The sequence below is a fragment of the Struthio camelus genome, chromosome 15 (genome assembly GCF_040807025.1).
Source record: "Struthio camelus isolate bStrCam1 chromosome 15, bStrCam1.hap1, whole genome shotgun sequence".
Taxonomy (NCBI): domain Eukaryota; kingdom Metazoa; phylum Chordata; class Aves; order Struthioniformes; family Struthionidae; genus Struthio; species Struthio camelus.
Window position 1 is genome coordinate 2,734,770 of NC_090956.1, and position 21,376 is coordinate 2,756,145.

At 44.9% G+C, this 21,376-nt stretch overlaps 1 protein-coding gene across 3 annotated transcripts in view; it reads right to left on the reverse strand.

Annotated features, from left to right (window-relative positions):
- The window catches only part of LMF1 (lipase maturation factor 1), a 241,551-nt gene that overhangs the window by 219,441 nt on the left and 734 nt on the right, over positions 1 to 21,376 (reverse strand). For all 3 annotated transcript variants that reach the window (XM_068907942.1, XM_068907940.1, XM_068907939.1), the window contains exon 2: positions 11,164 to 11,473. In XM_068907942.1, coding sequence (XP_068764043.1) covers positions 11,164 to 11,179 — 16 coding nt within the window. In that variant the 5' untranslated portion in view covers positions 11,180 to 11,473. The remainder of the gene's footprint in view (positions 1 to 11,163; positions 11,474 to 21,376) is intronic.

Sequence of the window (21,376 nt, forward strand, 5' to 3'; positions counted from 1 at the left end):
CAGGTACTCAACCCAATGCTTCTCCATACTTGTATTTAGAAGGCTTTTTCTTATGTCTAACCTGTATCTCTTTTCCCACCATGTAAACCCATTGCTCCTTGCCCTCTCCACAGGAGACAGCAAGCATGGAGAACAGCTTATTTCCTTCCTCTCTGCTGGTTTCATGCACTGCAAGATCTTTATCCCTTTTCCCAGCTTCCCTTTTCTCTAATCAACCTCAGCTTCTTCAGCACAACAGGTCACCTTCTGCACCTCTGCTGAAGCGCGTGGCTTCTTGACTGCCCAAAGTGGGGCCCCATCCACTTCAAGCACAATGTTACAACCCAAAGCAAGACGTTGGCCGACACCTTCCCAGCTCCAAGAAGTGGAAAACTTCTTCCACTGCTGCGTGCCACACGACGCTCCTTTTAAAAAGTTCCTGGCTTACATACCTGAAAGCTTGTTTGGTGAACCACAACATATGAATCAAATTAAAGCTGTAAGCACTTTAGGACAAGGAACATCTTTTATAGATACACACACATATATAAAAATGTACAGTACCTTGCACTTGTGAATCCAGTTCCTTAGTGTGCTACCTCAAAATAAAGACAACAGCTGGCAAGCATCACATGCGAGAAACCAAGAATGCTCACAGTCCATCAAAATGAGATGATAAAATTAGTCTAGTACACCATTAATTTTGGAGCATCATTAACTTAAAAGTGTGGGGGTAAGAAACATTTTTGACAGCTGGTTTCATTTGCTGCCAAGCCCTTAGTATTGCGCAGCGGTGATGGGGGGAGGAAATAAGCTAGAATGGTTGTAAATGAAACCACTCGTCTGGTTTCTGGATTCACTTTATTGTGGTCACAGATCTCTAAAAACTGGGATTTGGTGCTCTGTAATTACAACATCCACATTTAAATGGAAGGAACGGGGAGAAGGAAAAAAAAAAAGAAAAAGTGCTCAAAGATGAGGTTTGCTCCTTACTTTGCACGTGGTGCTGGAACAGGCGCCTGCAGAGAATTGCAAGGGACCAGAAAGATGAAGAATGAGACGCAGCCTTCCTCCCGGAGCAACACTGGCTGCTCAGCTACACCCACATCCCATCCTACATCCACACGTACAGCCGCTCTGTGGTAGGCCACTGCCACAAGGTCTCTGCACAGCCGAGCAAGCTTCGGCTCCCACACACTAATCCATCGAAGCAGCAATGCACCATTTTATTTTCCCATTGCAAGGCAGGGAAAAAGGCTTGGTTAAAAGACATCTAAAAATGTGAATTACCTAATAAGCCCTGGTGCTCGCCAAGCTTTCTGTCTGTGCTTATTTCCAAAGCTAAAAGTTATTATGAGCCCTGGCTTACACAGCTGCAAAATTTGCCAAACTCGAATTAAGTTTGCTTTGGTTAAATCCTTCCAGTGCCAAAACCAGAGGCTGAAATGGCAGCCTAGAGAAAGCCACTTAGAGCTGCTCCTTCAACTGGACTGTGAATCAAAGGCTGAAAACACAAGAATCTGAGCAGCACGCAGAAAGGGAAGCAGCAGAAAGCACCGCAGGGTCCCTCTGCTGCTACTTATCCCAGCCCGAGTCCAACGGGAGCCTCACCAGGCTGCCCGACTTGCCGAAATCGCTGCGCTTCCCTAGAGAGAAAATCACTTCAAACAAAAGCATGCGCCCAGCAAGCGGAAACAGGTAGTCGTGGGAAATAAAGGGATAAGCTTCAATTCAAGTTGGCTTGAACTCCAGATCAAGAGGACAGCCCTGTTACAGCATTTCGGTGGTTAGACGCGTGCATGCACAAGAGAGAAGGTGTGATACAAGGGCTCGAGTTCAGCTTTTGTCAGGACGCAGCAGCAGAAAGGTTTTGTATTTCAGCTACCGAAATGCTGACAGGTAGTGTTTTATAGAAATGTAAAATTCTAGCCATGCCTTGAGGGAGAGGGAGGGAAAAAAATATATACACATATATTTAATTGCATTAATTAATCCCTCTCCAAAGGTTGTCCTCCCTGCTCCCCACCAGCCATCCTACAGACTGAATGTAATTCCTTATCAAAGCACCTGCAGCAGGGTTATCAGTTCCTGTGAAAACGTGCTAATTTCTTCTACACCAAGTCTTTTAAGACATCAGTTACTTTAAGTTTCCATCTCCTTTCTACGACAGAGCGTTCCCCTAGGAGGGCTTCTGCAGCTTTGCCGTGACTTTCCTCCTGTTCTCCAGGACAGGACTTCCGTTTAGCCAAACGGATCTGGAACATTGCTCAAGTAACATGGTTCAAGCCGGCAAGTAATTGTTGTTACAGAGCAATCCCAGCCCAGTTAACAACCTACACGACTAGCGGTGAGCGCTAGTCTTGAGAACATTTTTCCTGATTAAGACCCTTAGGGAGGTTAGTAAGCACATATTCCACCAAGGCTTGGACACTTCCCGAACCCTGGACTGCCGCTCGGCTGTACCGATCAGGACATTAACATTCTTTCCAACCACAGCTGTTGGAGAAGTTAGATGAGTTAAGCAACATGAACGTGTGCTGGACCAGACCGGGCGCATGAAGCTATTTGGCAAGTTGTAGTTAAAAAAAACTAAACAAAATTATGAAAAACATTTTGCATTCTTTTCTTAAATCTTTCAGCTGTGGAATCAATACTGAAGTCTACAAACTGGATACAGCTGGCAATTGGATGTGCCAGATAATAAGCAATTAGAAAATATTTGCCTCAGTCTCTGGCAAAGCCTGTGGTACATCAGACACTACACAGCCATGCCACTAACCACATAATCTTCTGATAATTTCTTTGCTCTCATTTTCTCATGGGCTGTGATTTGCAGAAGTCACTGGAAGCCCAAGACCGTTTAGGCAAAGAGAACAGTGGGGTGTTATTAACTGTCCATCTACTATAAACTCCCTGTACAACTGCCTTAGCCCATATTCCAGTCTAATCGCTGCTGATGTTTTAACACGGTCTTTTCATGAAATCAAGTTAGAGACAGTGGAAGTAGGAAGGAGGTGAAAAGAACATCACTACATGCCTTTCACCAACATTTGCTGTGTTATCAAAGCACTAAGCTCAATGAGGTTAAGTCATTTTGTCAAGCTTTCTGCAAAGCTAAGCAACTGTATGCTTTCCTAATGCTACATACCGCTAACAGTCTTGACACTTCGACAGAAACTATTACTGGGATTAACCAACATGAGAAAAGGTTATCAGCCAGGATATTTGCCAGTCAACGTCAAAGTGCACCTCTAACCCCCGAGCACGCGCTGGGTCAGGAGCTCTGCTCCGTGATGGGATGCACGCAGCGGTACCGGCTCAGACACAGCAGGCAGCATCTAAACACCTCTGGAGCACCCGGCAACGAGGGCATAACCCTACAGCCGCAGCAGGCAACCTAATGGGACCCTAGACATGACAGTCTTCTAGCATAGGCAGAGACACAATACTTAGTGAATTAATGATTTTAGTAGACCTTTGCCTATCTTAGAGCAGGTTTAAATTAAAAAAAAAAAAATCCAAATATGCTATTGACTGAAGTGAAACCAGTAATTACAACAAATCAAAACAATAAGTACAACCAATTTAAAAGATTCCTCTTTCATTTCCCTCCTTTTAATGTATTTAAGCTCTTGCAAGCGTTCACATCATTCAGATGACGTTAATCTTAGGAGCACTACTTGCTACAAAAATCAATAGCCTCATCAGCACTGCTGCAATTCCCATTCTGCAATTGCTCAAGAAATCCCAGTATGCAGTTTTACCAAAGCCACTTCTGCTGGTTTTCATGTTTTGTCTCAATGGCATGTTAGACTGACTATGGGTCAGCTCATCCCCAGGAATACATCCAATGGGAGCAGGCAACTACCAGACCTGATGCAACCTGTGACCCCACAGCTTTCCTCACTGCTCCACCAACTACTAGGAAGTTATTTGGCAGCTTTTCCTCTACCAACAGCTCATGCAGATCATCTCAAATTCGTGTCATAGCTGGACCTGGCTTCTTAACCCAACTCATCTCCACCTCCTAGCCTTTCAATCCACTCCATGCTCATAAACTAAGGTTTTTAAGAAGGCAGGCAGGCAGGAAGGCACTCAAGTCTCCCTGCGTTCCCTATGGAATCTGTGTTCTTTGTCCCTCCTTGCCCACTTAAAAAGCCCAGGAACACACATTTACAGGTCCAAGGAACTAAGGAAGGACAGTCAGCCCTGAAGATTTCTCTTCCATGTTATCCTAAAGAGGGCTGGAGCCCAGCTAGGCCAAATGCCAGGCAAGTAGACAGCAAGGGGCTGTCCTCTATAAAGGATGGCTGCTAAACTAGAAGCCAGCCTAGGGTGGGGAGGGCAAACCTTAAACATGCCAGGGGGAAAAGCATTAAATGATTCATTTCTGACATCAGCTATGATTAAACTTTAATCTCTCAAAAAATATGGTTTTCATTAGGCTCATTAGTTCCCAGTTGTACTGCAAGGCAACAGTGTCACATGGTATTAATCTTTGTTTTCATTAATATGTCAGATCAACAGCTCACGTCTGCTCGCAGCATTCTTTGAAACTGATACGCTCCCTCTCTTCTGTATGAGTAGGAAGTGCCAAAAAGCAGCTTCCTCTACAGGAAGGATGACCCCCTGAGATCCTTCAACTTTTGGTTTACGTTTCTAGAGATAATCTTTTCTTTCTGGGGAAAGAGGGAGGGAAGTTCAGAGTAGAAGGGATGGGAGACTGTGGTCCACAATAACAAAGAAATTCCTGAGGTTTATTGCCAAGGCAAGGGTCAGATAAAGCAATAAGATATTCTATGTTTTCTTGTTGTTATTTAGATAGTTTGGAGATCTAGAAAGATTAAGTCAGGTTGCAAAAAGGGTTATCTGCAAGAGGGTTATTTGCAAAGCCCCTAACAAACTTCAGATGAATGCAATTTAGCATACACGTCAAGGTGATATCTGTTATCTTATTGTGATTCAACTAAAAACTTTTTTTTAAAAATACAAAATGACTTGCTAGCTGCACGTCCATATCAATTTTTGCTTGCACTTCAAATATTAATATCTGAAGAGAAGATATTAAGTAGGCCCTCCAGTCTTTCAGTGCAACCCTGGTATCACCCTCTAGACAGGCAGATAAAGCAGAATATAAACTAAAGAGCTTGTGAAAGTTGCACAGTAAGTACAGCTTGACACATCAGTTCCTGGCTGTACAGCGAGGTCTCAGTGAACTTCCCAAGCACACTAGGGAAACTCAGGACACAAGTTTCTATTCCCTGCTTGCACTGCTCATGATTTTTAGTGTTTACTTGCTCAGGACAGTCAAGAAAGTCTTGCTGAATCACCTACACTAGTGAATAAAAGATGCATTAGCTCACATGCACCAAGCCCATGCGGAGACATTCATTCACGCTTGAGGTGGCTCTGGTTTGCTGGAGCCTCAAAGGATGATTGTCATCTGTATTTCGCATGTCAGACTAGGTACCCAGCTTATAGCTAAGAGAGAGCTCCATGAGCACTGTGCCCTTGTCATGGACAGTCACAAACCTGCACATTCAAAATCAGGAATAAAGTTTACTAAACCCAGTCGACAATTCACACACTGGGTGATTTGCAAGCTGGAATAAAAAATTCAGAAGAGATCCGTTTCTAACCTTTCTTGGATGGGATGACACTAGACAAAAAACTCAGGACCTTTAGTTGGGGTGGTGGGGAAAGAGCCGCAAGAAAGAACATGGGGAAACAGTCCGTTTAATGGCTGCTAAGGCCCTCCTGGAGAGGGAAAACACAGCCCTGAGCATCTCATCAGCCCCCTAGCATTTAATGGAGTTCAGCCTGAGCCATTCCCCAGTTCATCTGCTAGCAGACAGAAGACTGTGATTAAAGTCCTGCACAGGTCAAGTGGTTTTTAATGAGACTTATAAACCACAAAACCTCTGTGACATAGAAGTCTTTCTTCTTTCTCTATTGTAAAGGAACTTCTAAGGATGGTAATTTAACTGCAATTAAATTACATGCCTCAGAGACATGCTTTCACGACCTGCAGTATGCCTGTCCCTCTAATAAGTCCTTTAATATTAAAGTCAAAAGTCATTAATATTATGTTCAATCAGCTAAATATGAAAAAAACAGCAGACATTAGGAGCCAGAAAGACAGGTACGTCCTCTTCTGTGCTCTAGCTAAGCGCTGCAGCATCTGCCACTTTTTGGAAACCACCTGGGCACCCTGGCTTCAAAGGGCAAGTGAGCACAATTCGAAAGGTATTTACCAACAACCTCAGGGGGGGTACAGTAGTGAAGCACAGCTCGGTTTTCCATGTAGAAACAAAGGTGTGCTGCTTAGTCCTAATTTATCCTAAATATCGGTGAGCAGTAGCTCCACCAACATTTTCCACAGGGAAGAACACACCAAAAAGAATGTGGTAACCACCTCATACTATAACATTTTATTTATTGGCTTGTTTAACCTATTCCCTTGAGTTCTTCTAACCACACCAGAATCTTAATCACAAAAGAAAAAGGCAATGGGATTTTAAAAACCACAATTCTAGCTTTTTTATTAAGTGTTGCAAATTGTACCCGTGAATGCTCTCCAGCAGTGGACAATATACTTTGTAAAACGAAGCAGCACAATAGCTAAGAGAAAGGAGAGGGTTTTCAGATTATATTTGAAAATGTCGAGGGGGTTCAATGGGGAAACAACAGAAGAAGAAGCAGGAGATCAGTGGAAGAGTAGTTTAAAAGTTTGTTTATATAAGAAAATGTAATAGCTCTCAGGGGGCACCTTACTCTGGGATAAAAGTGATTTTATTCCAGAATTATAAATTCACTTTGGAAGTGAAGTTATTCTGATGGTTTAAAAAAAAAAAAGAGAGAGAGAGAGAGAGAGAGAGAGAGAGAGAGAGAGATTTAACTTTTGCTCGAATGCCTCTCACAGAGAATTTGTCCTGACAAAGGACCTTTGCTGCTGATGGTCCATCTCCGCATACATATGCCCCAGCAGAAATGGCAGGGAATAAACCACAAATAGAGGTTTAATGAGGTCACCTGCAACAAGCTCAGAAAGTATTTTTGCTTTTAAGCAAAAGGGGCAACTTTTCACATTCTTGTTCAAATCTAATACAATATTAACATTCAGGAGGGAAGAAACAGGGAGAAAGGCGGGAACATTCATATTTGACCTGAGGAGCAGCATCATCTTCCAATGACAGAATCTAGACAAGTAGGACTTGTGGTATACAAAAAGGGACACTGAAGGATAAGGAATTCCCACAAAATCTTTTCAAGGATCTCTAGCTTCCTGAAATAGCTTCCATTATAGTCAAATTGGGATGGCTTTTTACTATTATTTTACTAAAATTAGAGATACTTTGCAAAAATGAAAAGGAAAAAAAAAAATCAAGGCTAAAATTAACTATAAAGATTAGGCTCTTTACCGAGCCTATGGGTCAGGCTTTAAATATTCTTTGTGCACTGGCAGTGTTTTGGCTTTTTGACAGCCTCCTCCTATTTAAAAAGGAAAAGTTCAAAATGGCGGGGGGGGGGGGAAGGATTTTAAGATGCAGACATGCTCAGCTTGTGATGTGAGCACGGCACCATTATACATATGCCCTGTGACAACAGGGAACATGTCTAGATCTTATCTGAAAAGAACCTGAATATCACAGATGCTTTGGGAACAAAGTGCCCAGAACTGCAGATGCTTTCCTGTGCATTCCACTTTTAAACTTGGCAAAGGCAGTCTTGGCCTCACATTTCACAGGTACCAAAGTTACCACGCTGCTCTCCAAAAGCTAGCCTACTTCAACCACAGTACATCTTATCCCAGACAATCTACCTGCGCTTTGGCAGAGCTGATAGCAAACTGGCAAATTTGAGGATTTAGGTCCAGGATAACATCTTGGCCTCAGTTTTCAGGATTTTAAGTTTCCAAAGGTCCTTACAGTAATCCTCATCCTGACAGATCTGTCACAAAGGGCTCACATCAGCTGGCTCCAGGAGCTGCCTTCTTCCCTGCAAAACCCCAGAGACATACAAGCTTTCAAAATCCAACCACCTTATAAGGACCAGGCGCTGCCCAAAAGCTCCATCCTCTAGTAATTAGGCTGAGACCTGCCATTTCCTCCAAAGATGCTGCCCCGCAGTGCTCAGACAGCAGTCGCCTCGCTCACCCCCAACCTCCCATTTCCCACAGTCATTAACTAGCTTCCTTTGCCATCCAGTCTGGCATCTTTTCCCTTCTGGATTTTAAATCATGTTTCATTTTTACCAAATTAAGGGGTTGTAATACCCTCGAAGACCTTTAACTCTTTCCTTGCGGTGCTATCACGGCAAGGCTCAGCGCTCCCCCAGCACAGAGCGTTTTCCCCAGCTGCTGTGGCTCAAAGGGGTGGCAGTCAGCAGAATCGGGAGCAGCAGTCAGTGTCCTGCCTTTCAAAAGAGACACTTCACTCTTCTGAAGCTTCCTCTGACTCTGAGCCCAAGCCAGCTGGACAGCAGTTGAAAGACTCACTCCTTCAGCATTGCCTGCTATTTGGAAACTCCAGCCCAAAACAAATAGAAACATTTAAAATTAAAATAGAAGAAAAAGGCGATAAAGGAATAAATTGTTCCTCCTTGGCCTACAACAGATAACTTTTTCTAAAGAAACAGAGGAACAGCAGAGAAACAGCAGAGGAACATTAAGACGGACCATCGGCTGCCCTAGATATGTGGGGAGATGCCAGTATGAGCGTGCAACCTCCCTGAGGCACCTTAAGACAATCTCCATCTACAAATCAGCGTGGAAAGGGAGTTTTAAGGCCAACACTGTCACCCACCCATCCGTGATCGGCAGCAAGACTCATGAGATTTCAGGTACTCTCAGCCCATATCTAGTGCCACGAGAAGTCTTTGGAGGATGGTGAGAAATTAGTTAATTCCCCTTTTTCTCCCTCCTGCCTTCTACTTGCACCGTAAGCACCTAGGCACCCAGCATCCATGTCTCCATGGAATTGAATGTCACAGTGTATGCACAATAATAATATGGTTTTGACCACCCAGTGACCCATTTCAGAGGATCTAATGAAAAATACAACCACGGCTGAATGAACTGTAGTGCTGGGTTGCTTTGATTCTCTCCCCCCGCCCCTTTACATGAAGAACTTAATTTCCTGTTTAATACATTTGATGCCACAACTAAGAGATGGAATTGAGGCAACGCCTCTTATCCTCCCACCTTTTTTCTCTCACCCTTTCCTCCCCCAGAAGAACCTGTCCCATTCTCTTGGCAGGCTACTACTGCATGCCATGAGCAACCCACTTGCAGCAACATAGCTTTTAAACTCCAAACCTGAAGCAGCGAAGGGGGCGAAATGGCCTTATCTCAAAAAACAAGAGACAATTCCTTTCAAACACAGCATCCACCAAATGCAAGCCCTGGGCTCTGCTTGCATTACTGTTGGCAGACCCATTGTCTTCAGAGCTGCAAAGAGACCTGAAGCTTGGCCGTGAGCTGCTAAGGAAGAGACATTTGGACATGGTCTGCTGAATGCTGGTGGCAGTTCAATGAATCAGAAGAAAAAGGTTCCCTTCTCTATCCCTCCTTCCTTTGCCTCTCCCTCAAAGACTTGGAAGATAACAAAGCAGCCACTCAGAGAGAGTTAAATAGGCACAATTGGATTTATTTTGGCACAAGCTCAAGATTTCTGCAGGAACGTTACCCCTGCAACACCTGCAGAGAAGAGGTCACACCTCTGCTTTCAGCGTGCTTTTTACCAGGAAAAGCAGCTGGGAGCAGAGGGCAAGCACAGAAAGCACAACCGCCCAGCAAGGCATGAAGAACACATTCTGGTCACTTTTTCCACCAAAACAGTGATGACATGGTAATACTGCTATAACCATGGCACCAGTATATTGAGAACTCCAGATTGCCTTATGAGCACTAAAGTAGTAAGCCTATCACGGTAATTTCTTGATTATTGCACTCCTTCAGGAGCAAGCAAGATCAAACCGGAGGCCAATACAGGTCCAGCTTCCAGCTGCAAAATCTTGCAGCTTTAATAATGCTTTTATTTTACAAAAAGGCAAACAAAGATATCAAGCAATACATCTAGATTTGGCTGCTACAATGACCCGAACTCCAAAGTCTCTGGAAACGAGAGCAGGAAGATACTTTAATTCTTGCCCAGTAACCTAAAAGGCCTAGAAAAAAGACAAGTGATTTTAGAATAACTTGGGAACAGGCAACAGAATATGATCGACTGAGTTATTTTTCAAATGTTGGGGCTTTCTGTCATAGTTTCAGGTTCCCACCGAGTTAAGAGCTCAGAGAACAGAGCTTCTCAGAGACCTGAAGCAGTTATCATTCATCCAGTTACAAACCAATCAGAGTAGGGTAGGAAAGAATGGGGCAGTACAAGATGCAGGGCTGCTCAAAAACATGCAGATCCTTAAAATTAAAGTCACTGAACCCATCTGCAGGGAAGGAGTCCTGTCATGTATTGTAGAGCCAGAACATTGGGGCAGAACATCGCAGTGACACAGCAATACTGCTTGTCCCCCCTGCCGCAGTGTGGGTACTGTTTCCTGGCATGGCCTTCATCTCTGCTACCAGCAGAACGATGGACAGATACCTGAAGAGGTGAACTAATGAAAACTGATTTCCTAAAGGCTCATCCTCTCCTAATCAGCATATTTGGGGCTTTAAAAGGGGCAAGACCCAACTAAAGCCTTTCCCGTTTGGGGCGCCGACAAGGATTTCTTTTAGCCTGTATTTGCACTACAGCCTTTTCCTGATGTGAGCAAACCTTACAGAGGCTCACTATTTCTCCTTTCTCATTTCCTACAGGTTTTATGTGCTCATCTCCAGTGCTCAGGCTGGCTCCTGGACAGAACTGGAAATCAATAAACCAGCTCAAAGGTAATTATTAGGGGAATCCTCTTGCAAGAGTCATGAGGGAATATACTCCACAACAGGGATGACGTGCAGCTCAGTACGTTATGCAGCTGAGCACCAAGAACGAGGCAAATCAGGACAGGTGTCTCAGATAAGAGCGGAGTATGCCCATAACCCATAACTGAAACGCTCCTTTGCCAAATACGTTCCTTCTCCAACAGGCCTACATCACTGCTTACCAGACTACCAACCTCAAGGAACTAGAAATTCAATGTATACAATGAACAACAGAGGAAATCAAAGCAGAGAGATTGTTAACCTACCAGATCTGTCCAACATTGACGAGCGAGAGGTAGAGAATCCACAGGACAGCCATGAGGATCATGTTAGCACATCCAGTTACCAACACAAAGGCTGAAGTTGCCAGGCCGAACCCAGAGAGGTAGTCCAAGATGCTGTCCATGTTTGACCAGTCCAGAAACCAGATGATCGTTGGGGCATAGCTCAGTGCATCCAGACTTATCTTCCCTTTGAAGTATCTTTTGACATTCTGCAGGTACAGTTTACATGGGAGCAGCCCCTTTTCTCCTATCAGCTGCTTGTTTTGATGGTAAGCCACCAAGAAGGCCACAACTAGAGGAAAACAAAGGGGGAAAAAAAAGTATTAGAAATCATCCAGGCAGTACATCTTTTGAGCCCAGCATTACACAAGTATATTCATGCCTTGGGAAGGAATTTATTCACCCATGTCCTCATCTCCATGAAAATACAAGGCAGTCGTTTCTATCAACTATGACATGTAAGGCATGGGAATTCTATAAATACTGTCTGTCTTCACACCAGGAAGTGGCACAGAGGCTGTTTTGAGATATAATTTTCTCCTCAATTGCTGTAAGGGACATGTCACTTGCTGCGGGCAAACTCAACACCAAACTTCTGGGAAAAGCTCCCTGCACAGGAGCGGCTTGACCCGATATAGAAACAAGAGGGTCAGTCCAGCTCTCTCAGACTCCCCGCGGGACCCTAGGTTAGTCACATACGCTATTCATCTCCTAATGCAGATGAGGAAAACAGCCTAATTGCACTGCAGAGCAAGAGGGAAACCTATACATTAATTCCTCAAGATTTTCAGATTGAATTTGCTTTCTACAAAAAGTGTTTGAAGAGACACCAAGAGGGAAGCCGTCAGTTTAGGCACAGAGACTGGGGAGCACGATTTAAACAGCCAGAAAAGCAGAGGCAACTCCCTTCTGCTTTGTGGCAGCAGAGCACCAGCTGCACTTCTGCACCCCTCTTATTTCTGCCACACAAAACACTTCACAATGTAAGCAGACAACAGCTCCATCATGAATGTTGTTGGCAGTAATTTACAGTATCTGCTGCTCCCAGCACAAATAACCCATGGCAGACTCCGGCTGTACCTGCAATATTATGCTCCGACTTTAGAGGACAACATATTCCCATTTGGCCATAATGCTGTCTGGGCAGATGCCAAGTATTAGAATGTATAGTAAATACATTTAATATTTCAAAATATTGTGAATGAAACAGCATAAACTCTTATGCAGTATTCAAGAGGGGTCCCAAAGAGGCCCTCAGTCTTTTGGCAGAGCAATGGTTAACGGTTACACATTCCAGTTGGACAAGACAGTAGTTATGTTATAGATTGACCTTCTGGATCCTCTCACATCCTGGTAGGTTGGAAACACAAAGACTTAATATTTTCCTGTCCTCTAAATTGCTACTTTTTACATGTCACTACAGCTCTCTCATTTATAGTAGCTACGCTCTTGCACTGGACAATCTTGGAACAGCCAGATGCTTTTTTTAACAGCATATAAGCAATTTAATTATAGATTATAGACCTAGAATTTGATGTTCTACAGAGAAAGTTGGTCAGTTTGTAGGGATTATCTCATATTTTAGGAATCTCCTCCAGTCACCAATTTGCAATTTGTAACTGCAGTAATCTCCATTTCTCAGAAAATGATGAAGGCCAACATTTCCTGATTAGGCTCCATACATTTTGCTCCCAGCAATTAACTTGCACATGTTTCAAACATTACCCAAACACCAGACACGTCACACGCAGCAATATCAGAAGTATCGCAAAAAGCCAGTTTGTCTCCTTCCACTCCTCCTTAGTTAATGATCAAATCCGCTTCTTTCCGTATCTGAATTCTGTCATTCAGCAAACCAGAATTTTGGTGTTCATCTGGCTGGCATCCTTCATTGGTAACACTGGTTGAAAGCAAGTGTGCAACTGTATCTCGAGCTCAGGCCTGGATTCCCATTTCTTTGAAGTTCAGACTGATGAGCAAAAGTTTGCAAACTCAGGAAAATTAAATAAATAAATAAATGCCCCATTCTCCCCAAACAAACAAAGGTCTCCAAAAGGATTTCAGTTAATCCACTTAATGCTTAGGCCATCTCTTTGCACAGCACAGGTATTTTGTTCTCATTTTAAAACTAACACTAAAATACACAATCTAATGCATGTTTGAGGACACTGGGAGAATTCCCATCGATTTCAACAGATTCCGAACCACACTGCTAACACAGTAAGTTGGGTTTTAACTGGCTGGTTCTTTTTCCTTTTGTCTTTGATATACAGTGAAGGATTTCACTCAAAATGATAAAGACAATAACTTTTCATTCAACTATGGACAGGGAGGGATAAGAGGAAAACTGGTCACAACACTGAAAAGTCGGTTTTGGACAGCAAATTAAGTGTTTTATATTTTAGAGAATACATTTTTTTCCCAGCAATACTCTGTTCAGTACAACTGTGCAATCAGAAAACCTGACACACAAAATCAACAGAAATATAATATTTTCTAGCTTTGGACAGCTTAGTATCTTAACTTTTTGTTGTAAATAAATGAATAAATAAAGCTAACTCTGCCTTAAAGCTACATGGCCTGATTTCCCTTGATTAGCACTGTAATTTGCTGCACGGCTTTCCAAAAGTGCTAATCAAATTCACCTCTAAATGCTACAGAAATTGCTGCCTCAACCCATAACGGCTAAGCATTTTTTTTTCTAAAAATGTAAATTAGACCCCTGCACAGTATGCAAGATAAACAAGGAAAGGGTAAATTAGGAAAAACAAACTATAGCAATTGAAGAAAAGTACACACTGTATGTAAAAATACTGTACAGCCTTTTTAAGTTTAAAAGCAGCAAAGACTACATTATAAGTCGGCATGAACTGCGCATCTCAAGATCATTCAGTTTGGGCTCCAGAGTGGTCTTCTCTCAGAACACAGACTTTTCTTAAGATGCTGAATTCCTGCTATTTCACATGTAATGATTTCACAGCTAAGTACCGTCAGCAACAGCCCTAATTTGATGAAAAACTCATCTAATCCAAAACAGACTCTTAACATTCCACCTATGTTTCAGGGAACATCTGCCCTCCCAAGCCATCGGGACCCACGTCGGAGGAGCGCTGCTTATTGCTCGGCACGCGGCCGGCGTTTCCGAGCCGTGCTGAGCCAGCCCTGAGCCAGCTCCCTCTCCTGGACATGTCCAGGCGGGCGTCCAGCTCTCCCTGCTGTAGCAAAACCCAGGCACTGCCGCGGGAGCTTCTGGGGCACCCTTGCAGCGCGAGTCCCATAGGCAGCACCCCGGTTTTCGGAAACCCCTCCGCCCAATCATTCAGACCTTGTCTCCCAAGATGTCACTTTAAGTGCATCCCTTCCAGAGGCTCTGCCCTACAGGCAGCGGTTCTGTTTGCCCACACAGATACAGGCAATAGTTGAAGCTAGAAGACAGGTCCTGCAAAGGATTTCAGCGACACAGGTGATGCACGGATCCAGGGCAAAAAGTTAGTCAGCTTTGTCTCTTTTCTCTCTCCAGACCCCCCTCTAGAAACAGTATCCTTAAATTGTCTAAGAGAGAGATCCAGCTCCCTCCTCCAGGGATCTTCCCTTTGATCTTGGCTTAGTCAGAAAGAAAAGTCCCTTTTACCCCCCAAAGCCCGTGCTTTCGTTCCTCTTCCCTTAACCCCTGTTTGGAAACTTCTACTCCTTTGGCCTTGTATTTGGGGATTTTCCACTTTCCATCTTCCCACTCCCTTCAGGTAAACATGGTCAGATGAGATTGCCTCCATCTCGAGCACTTGCTAGCATACTCATTGCACTGCTGGGGTGCAGCGCAAGGTTAACAGCTTCTCTTATTTGTCCTCTAGCTTCTTCCTGGCAATACAATGACAGAGCAATTTTGTTGCATCAACCAGAATTCACTGGTTAACGATCGAGTCGATGCTGGGGAGGACCCAGCTCCCCAGCACGCTCCAGTTCAACCAGGCCTTACAGCAAGGAGGCCCCAGGCTTGCGGGCACAGCACCTTCTCCAGCGATAGCACTTTGCTCCATCTCAGCCTCTTCAAACCCTCGGAAAGCTGCGCTCACGGGCGTTTGCAAGGTTCACATGAGCCCAAGGGTATTCTCATCTCCACAGGCAAAGAGAGAAGAATCTTATCCAAAGAGAGGCTAGAAGGGAAGGAAAAAAAAAAGGAAAAAAAAAAAAGAGTCCAAACTAGCTGCCAGAATCCTCGCATTAACAGCGATGAAGGCAAGAGGGCAGTGCCTCCAAGATGAATGGAGCTGCAGGACTGCACACCCCACTCAGGAGAGGCTTTCTCTCTCCTCAGCAAACCCAGCTCCTAAATTTGCAAGCCTCGGGCAATGCATTCATCAGCATCTCTTGTCAGTCCAAGATTTATTTTTCCTTCAAGCACAGCGTAAGCACTTGCAGAACAAAATTCCTATGCGCTAGGCAGCTTACCTGCACTGGCACCTGGCTAACCTTGAGCTCAGCACAAGTACCGTGCTGCAGAGCTCCTATGGCAGATGCCCCACCAGCAAGGACATGCAGGATATGGGGCAAGTCAACAGAGGGTCTGATCCAGTTGCTAACACCAACTCCTACCTTTCACTTTAACAAGCCAGACCCTTCTGACTGTGCTGGCTCTCGCTTTCTGGTATCATCTTATGAAAACAGAGCATAAGAGGCACTGAGAAGGGAGCTTTTTCAGCAGTTCAGAAAATGTTTTTTCCAATGAGGGTGCAGAAATTGATAGCTATCCCCATAGCTATCCTTTCCTACATCACTGACGGAAACTGTGTGAGGACAGGGGTGAGCCTACCCTTGCGGGCTCGCAATCCAGAAACATCACCTGGAGACTCCCAGCACACCTGGACATATCTCAGAAAGTCTCCACTCCTGGCATTAAAACCTGCCATTAAAACCTGCCATTTTTGCCCATCACCCCTGTGGCCACTCATTGCCAGGACTTTTTTAACCAAAACTTCTTGGATTTGGGCATCTTCATCCCATCTCATCTCCTCTGTTTCCACCTGAAGCACTTTGCCATTCTTCAGACGATTCACTCCTTTGCAGATTGAAGAATTCAGCTTTAGCGACTCCCATGCTCCCTCCCACTCAAGAGGCAGACAGAACCTTTGACAGCTCACATGGGAACACGCTCCTCTACCTGATGCGAGCTGAGCTTTACATAAGTAATACATGTAAATTGTCATCAACTGCTAATAGACCTTCACTACTTATTCTCACCTCAGAAGGTGCGTTACTGTACTTTTCCATTAACTTCCCCCTCCACCTTCTCCTTCCCCTCGCAGCCTCCTTTCTCCCCCCAAACTGAACGCGTTCCTTGTTCAAACCCACATGCTACCAATAAACACAACTGGAGCGTGCAACACAAGAATCGCTCATCTGAAATGATTTGGTCTATCCACATTGCCCTGTCACCTCAGTTCCTTTCCCCCAGCTCAGGCTCAGGCTGTCATGGTAAGAGAATGAGAGAATCCCATTCTTCATGCTCTGTAAAGATTTAAAGATGTGAAATCCAAAACTTTCCGGTCATATGGCTCCCCTCTCCTACCCCCCATTTTAAAAAGTCTTAACTTTTACTTAAAGCCTAAACCACAAGAAGAAATGAACCAAGAGCACAGAGCTCAGCATGAAAACCGAACTACATTTTGCACGTACAAAACAAAGTCTGCCCGGAGCCATATATCAAGTGCACCTTTGACCCAACAAGGCATTCAAAAAAGGCCTAGGCTGGATGCTGGCAAGCTAAGGTAGGCCCAAAATTGAGTTTTTATTACTAAAAAGGAGAAGGGGGAGAACGCTCAAGGTCTTTTAATTATTATTAGAGAAGTGAATGAAAAATGTTTTCTGCTGATGAACTCCCCTGCAAAGTTCTGCAGCGTAAAAGCAACAGCACCCCCCTTTCACCACAAAAGCTTACCGACATCAATAAACACAAAGTACAGTCCCTTCATAACTTTTTTTGTTGCTTTTTCTATTGTCACTAACAGCAAAGCTGGATGCGACTGGATGCGATTGGGTTTTTTTTTTTTTCCAAGTGCTTATCTCCCCATTGTCTCTTTGTTTGAAATAGCCTGAAAGCAAATACAGAAGGCTGGGCTGCAGCACTGCTAGGAAGTTCCACCACAGAAGCCAGGCTGTGGCGGCCCAACTTACAGGACGCTCTGGAAAACTCCCTCTAGTCCACACCAGCTCCAGGCAAGTGGCAGACTGGGAGACAGATCCTCTTCTTCTTGGCTCTTGTTATCATTTCCCTGAAACTATCAGCACTTGCTATTAATTTACCTTCCTGCAGCGAAAGTGCTTTGTTCAGTACCAAATCCACTTCTGTCTGGCTTGCACAGCTCTTTCTTGCAGAGTGAAACGGGGGGCATGTTGCGTGCTAGGAGGACACAGTGCTAACATACTGCCTTTGTTGTGCGGACTTGCTAACAAGCACCGAGCTGAAATAAAAACCTTTCAGGGGAGAAAGAAAATGTCAGAAGATACACTATAACCCCGACTAGGCAATCTGAAAGCTACTGTGAGCCTTTTAAAACACTTGAGGGAAGAGAAAGGGCAAAGCAGGGGAGATGGCAAAGGAAAAGTGAAGGACGGACACAAGCCGAGAGTCAGGAACCTACAGGAAGTCGAACTCCCACGAGAAGGCTTTAGATTTCAGAATTCGGAAGTAGCAGCCTGAACCTCCCGTAGCTCTAGCTCTGGGGAAAGAAAATACTACCATTAAACAATACAAAGGGAGAAGGAAGATAAACTGGATTTACATAATAGTGTTTATTTCAAAGCACTCCACGAGGCATGGCTGAAATTGGGAAGGGTGGTATCTAATTACTGCCATCAGATTCCAGATGTAGAAGTTCAACTAATTATCCAGAAAGGGCACTTCTCAAAAATGATTTAGAAGGAGGGCAAAGGGATCAAATACCGTACAGTTGTTGTTAAGAACTCTGGGACTAGCAACAACCTATTTACCTGTAACAGCACTTCCAAAAAGACGCAGTGTTTCTGTACTTACAAAATGGCAATCACTGCCATAAAGGACAAACATACGCTTCAGTATCAGGATGGAAAGCTTTCAGAACCCAAAACTGCATTTCCCCAAGCTTCCCTTTCCCGCAAATTACTATATCAGAGATTGCAATTAGCCACTGAGCAACAGGTCCTACCAGTGCAAGTCTCCTGGACAGTTCTCTTTAGATGGCGTACCAGTACTGTAGAAAAATGCCCCTACAGAAGCAGAGCGAGAGGTCTGGTCAGCAGTGCACAGGGTAGGACCTACATAAACACTGTCTGCCCCAAAGTCCAGGCTGTATTCTGTTTCACTTCACACTCCTCTCCTGCTCTGGAAGCGTTTTATCACTTCTCACTTCACCAAGTGAATGTGGGCAAATGAAGACCTCAGTGGAGAAAGAGGCCCTAGATCCAATAACATCCCAGAGTGCTGCCAGTCATGAGAACTTCAGCATCACCTAATTTGCAACTGCACTGTGCTTAGTTACCATTAAAAATAGAAACGCACCAAATATGCACGTCTCCATTTACCTTAACGCTCAGCTAGGAGAACCCCACTGGCATAGCACTAATCCAAATAGTAAGCCTCCCTGCATGTTTTCAGCTCGGACCTGTCTTCCCCTTTCTTCCCATTCCTGCAAGCAGCAGGTGGTTTTGACCACTGGGCTCCACAGATCCTTCCACACCTTCCCATCTCTAACCTGCTTCTTAGACAACAGTCACTTTGCCAGGGACTTCCCAGGCCCTAGCTGCTTCTGGAAACCCCCTTCGAAAAATAGAAGAGGAGAGCTGTTATAATCAAACAGGGGTGGGGGAGAAAGGAGAGGATAAAGCAGGACACCTCACACTTGCCTTGCTCTGCATGTCCTCCTTCCAAAGACAAAGATCCAGAGGGAAAGCATCTCCTGCATCCAGCAATAAAATAGAGCCTCTCAAGAGGACTGGAGCAGCAGGGAGGAAGGAGGTGACAGGCCCCCAAACCACACTTCACAGTTCTGTCCCTAATCTCAGCATCACGACAGAGCCCGTATCATACTTCTCTCTGCTAGTCCAGGAGGGTCCTTCACTCTCCCATCCCTCCTCTTCCACTCAGGACTTTTCAACTCACGCAGCTGCAATCGTCAAGGAGTGACCAGTTGCCTTCACATTTTAGCAAGCAGTCCCCCCAGAGGATTTGTTTCTTAACACAGCAGGAACAAAAGGGTTATGTTTAAAAGCATGAAATGAAAGAAGGGGGAAAAACATCCCACGACTGAAGAATGTCAAACTGTCACAACGGCATCAACTGTTTCCTCAGTAAGCCTGAGACTCGGTGTGTGCAGAATAGCTGCGGCTGGTGGGGGGGGGGGGGGAATCATCTGTCAAAGTAAATGGTTCCATCCTCAGAAAAGAGGCCTAACAGGTTATTTGGCACAGAGGCTTAAAATTGTTTTCTGCTGTTTTTAAACCCAGGCTCACAAAGGAGATCAAAAGGCAACCTACCTTCCCTTGAGAGCATCCCACCCTTACAGCCATGTCATGGCTTTGCAGCCTTTGACAGACTTCTGGCAGCAGTTAGGAATCTGCCTGTTTGCAATCTCTCTCTTAAAGAGATGCCAGTTACCCCTCCACAAGCTCATCGGTTGTAGGCTGCGTGGCATCTCCTCCACGCTGGGATCAGAGCTGGAGTCCCAACACTACTGGAAGCGACGGTCAGAAATGGAATTTGACCTATCTCAAATCTAGGCCAGGTTTCTGGCGTAGGGTCACTTGGCTCTTGCACAACCAATACAAACAGCTGAAATCACTGCTATCTGATTGCAATCAAACAGCAGTTGTGTAATGAGCAGGTGAACTTTTCTTCTCTGGGACCCCTTCAATGATTACAATTAGAGCCACCTTCCTACCCTGCTCCTTCCAGCCTCTGATACCCAAAATCCTTCTTCCGAGGATACCTCTCAAAACAGTTTCCCCACTCTAGACCATGAGAGCACATCTGGGCTTCCTCCCTCCCTCTGTCTGCCATTTCCAGGCATTCTCATTTCTGTCTCCTCTTTGGATGAGGGCTGAATCCAATTCTCCCTCTATTTGCTGTCAATACACATCTACTCACCAGCCTGCCATTTCAGTTTCATCTTCTGGCTTACATACGCTCTTCCCCTCTTCCTGCCTGCAGTCTGTAGGGTTCAGTTAATTCCCCACTGTAACTCACCTGACCCTTGAATTCGATGCTTCCTTTCCCTCACCTCATCCCGCTGGTGGAGTCCTCAGTCAAGTCTCCCACTCAGCAGGCAGCCCTGTTCACTTGACTTGCTGTCCTCTGTCTCATCACCCCCTCACCAAGTCTGAGCCCCCCAGCCATCACCTTGTCCCTTCCTATTCCCCCCATCAGCCCTTCCCATCTAATACTCCACCATCCTCCAGACCCGATGACTTGTTATCTCACCCTTTCTCTCCCTGACACAATTGCTGACTCTGCTCCACCCTCCTGGCCTCATACCATGAGGTGTCTGAGCTAGTTTTCCCTACTACAGATCTCTCCCATCTCCTGTAGCATCACCAGCTCCACCATCCACTACATTCATCTCCCTCCAGTTTGAGTTTTGCATCTTCTGTCCCAATGCACTGCTCCTCGAACTCTCCTGGGTGCCTAGCGTGAAGGAGCCTCTTTACGGTGCACGCAGAACCAGACAGCACTGGGGTCGGGACAGGGTGTATTCATAACCCCGCGTCAATGATCAGAAAGCAGCAGCCTCCCCAGAACACACACTGGAGAGCGCTAATCAGTTTTTCATAAAGAAACGGCAAACTGAGCTACGGGAAACTCAGCAGTCTGGATTTACACACGAGGGAATATCAGAATCGCTTTCATTTTGACTGAAGGAGTCATAACCCCGCATTTCACCGAGAGCCGAAACCAAACTAGAAACAGAGCACGTGTCAAAACCATACAAAACTACAACTTCTGCATGGTTTTGATGCAAAATAATCTAAGCAGGCTGGCAGCCTACAAATCCTAACGGTTCTGCGGACAAATCTGGGGCAAGTTTAGAATTTGTAACGTAGCGTGTTACATGTCAGTTTAAGTTTCACAGCGAATATTTTTTTTTTTAGGCAGAACACACCAGCGGGCTCCGAGCACCGCTCGCAGCGTTGTTTGCCAAAGCGAGCGCAGCCCCGGCTGGAAGCC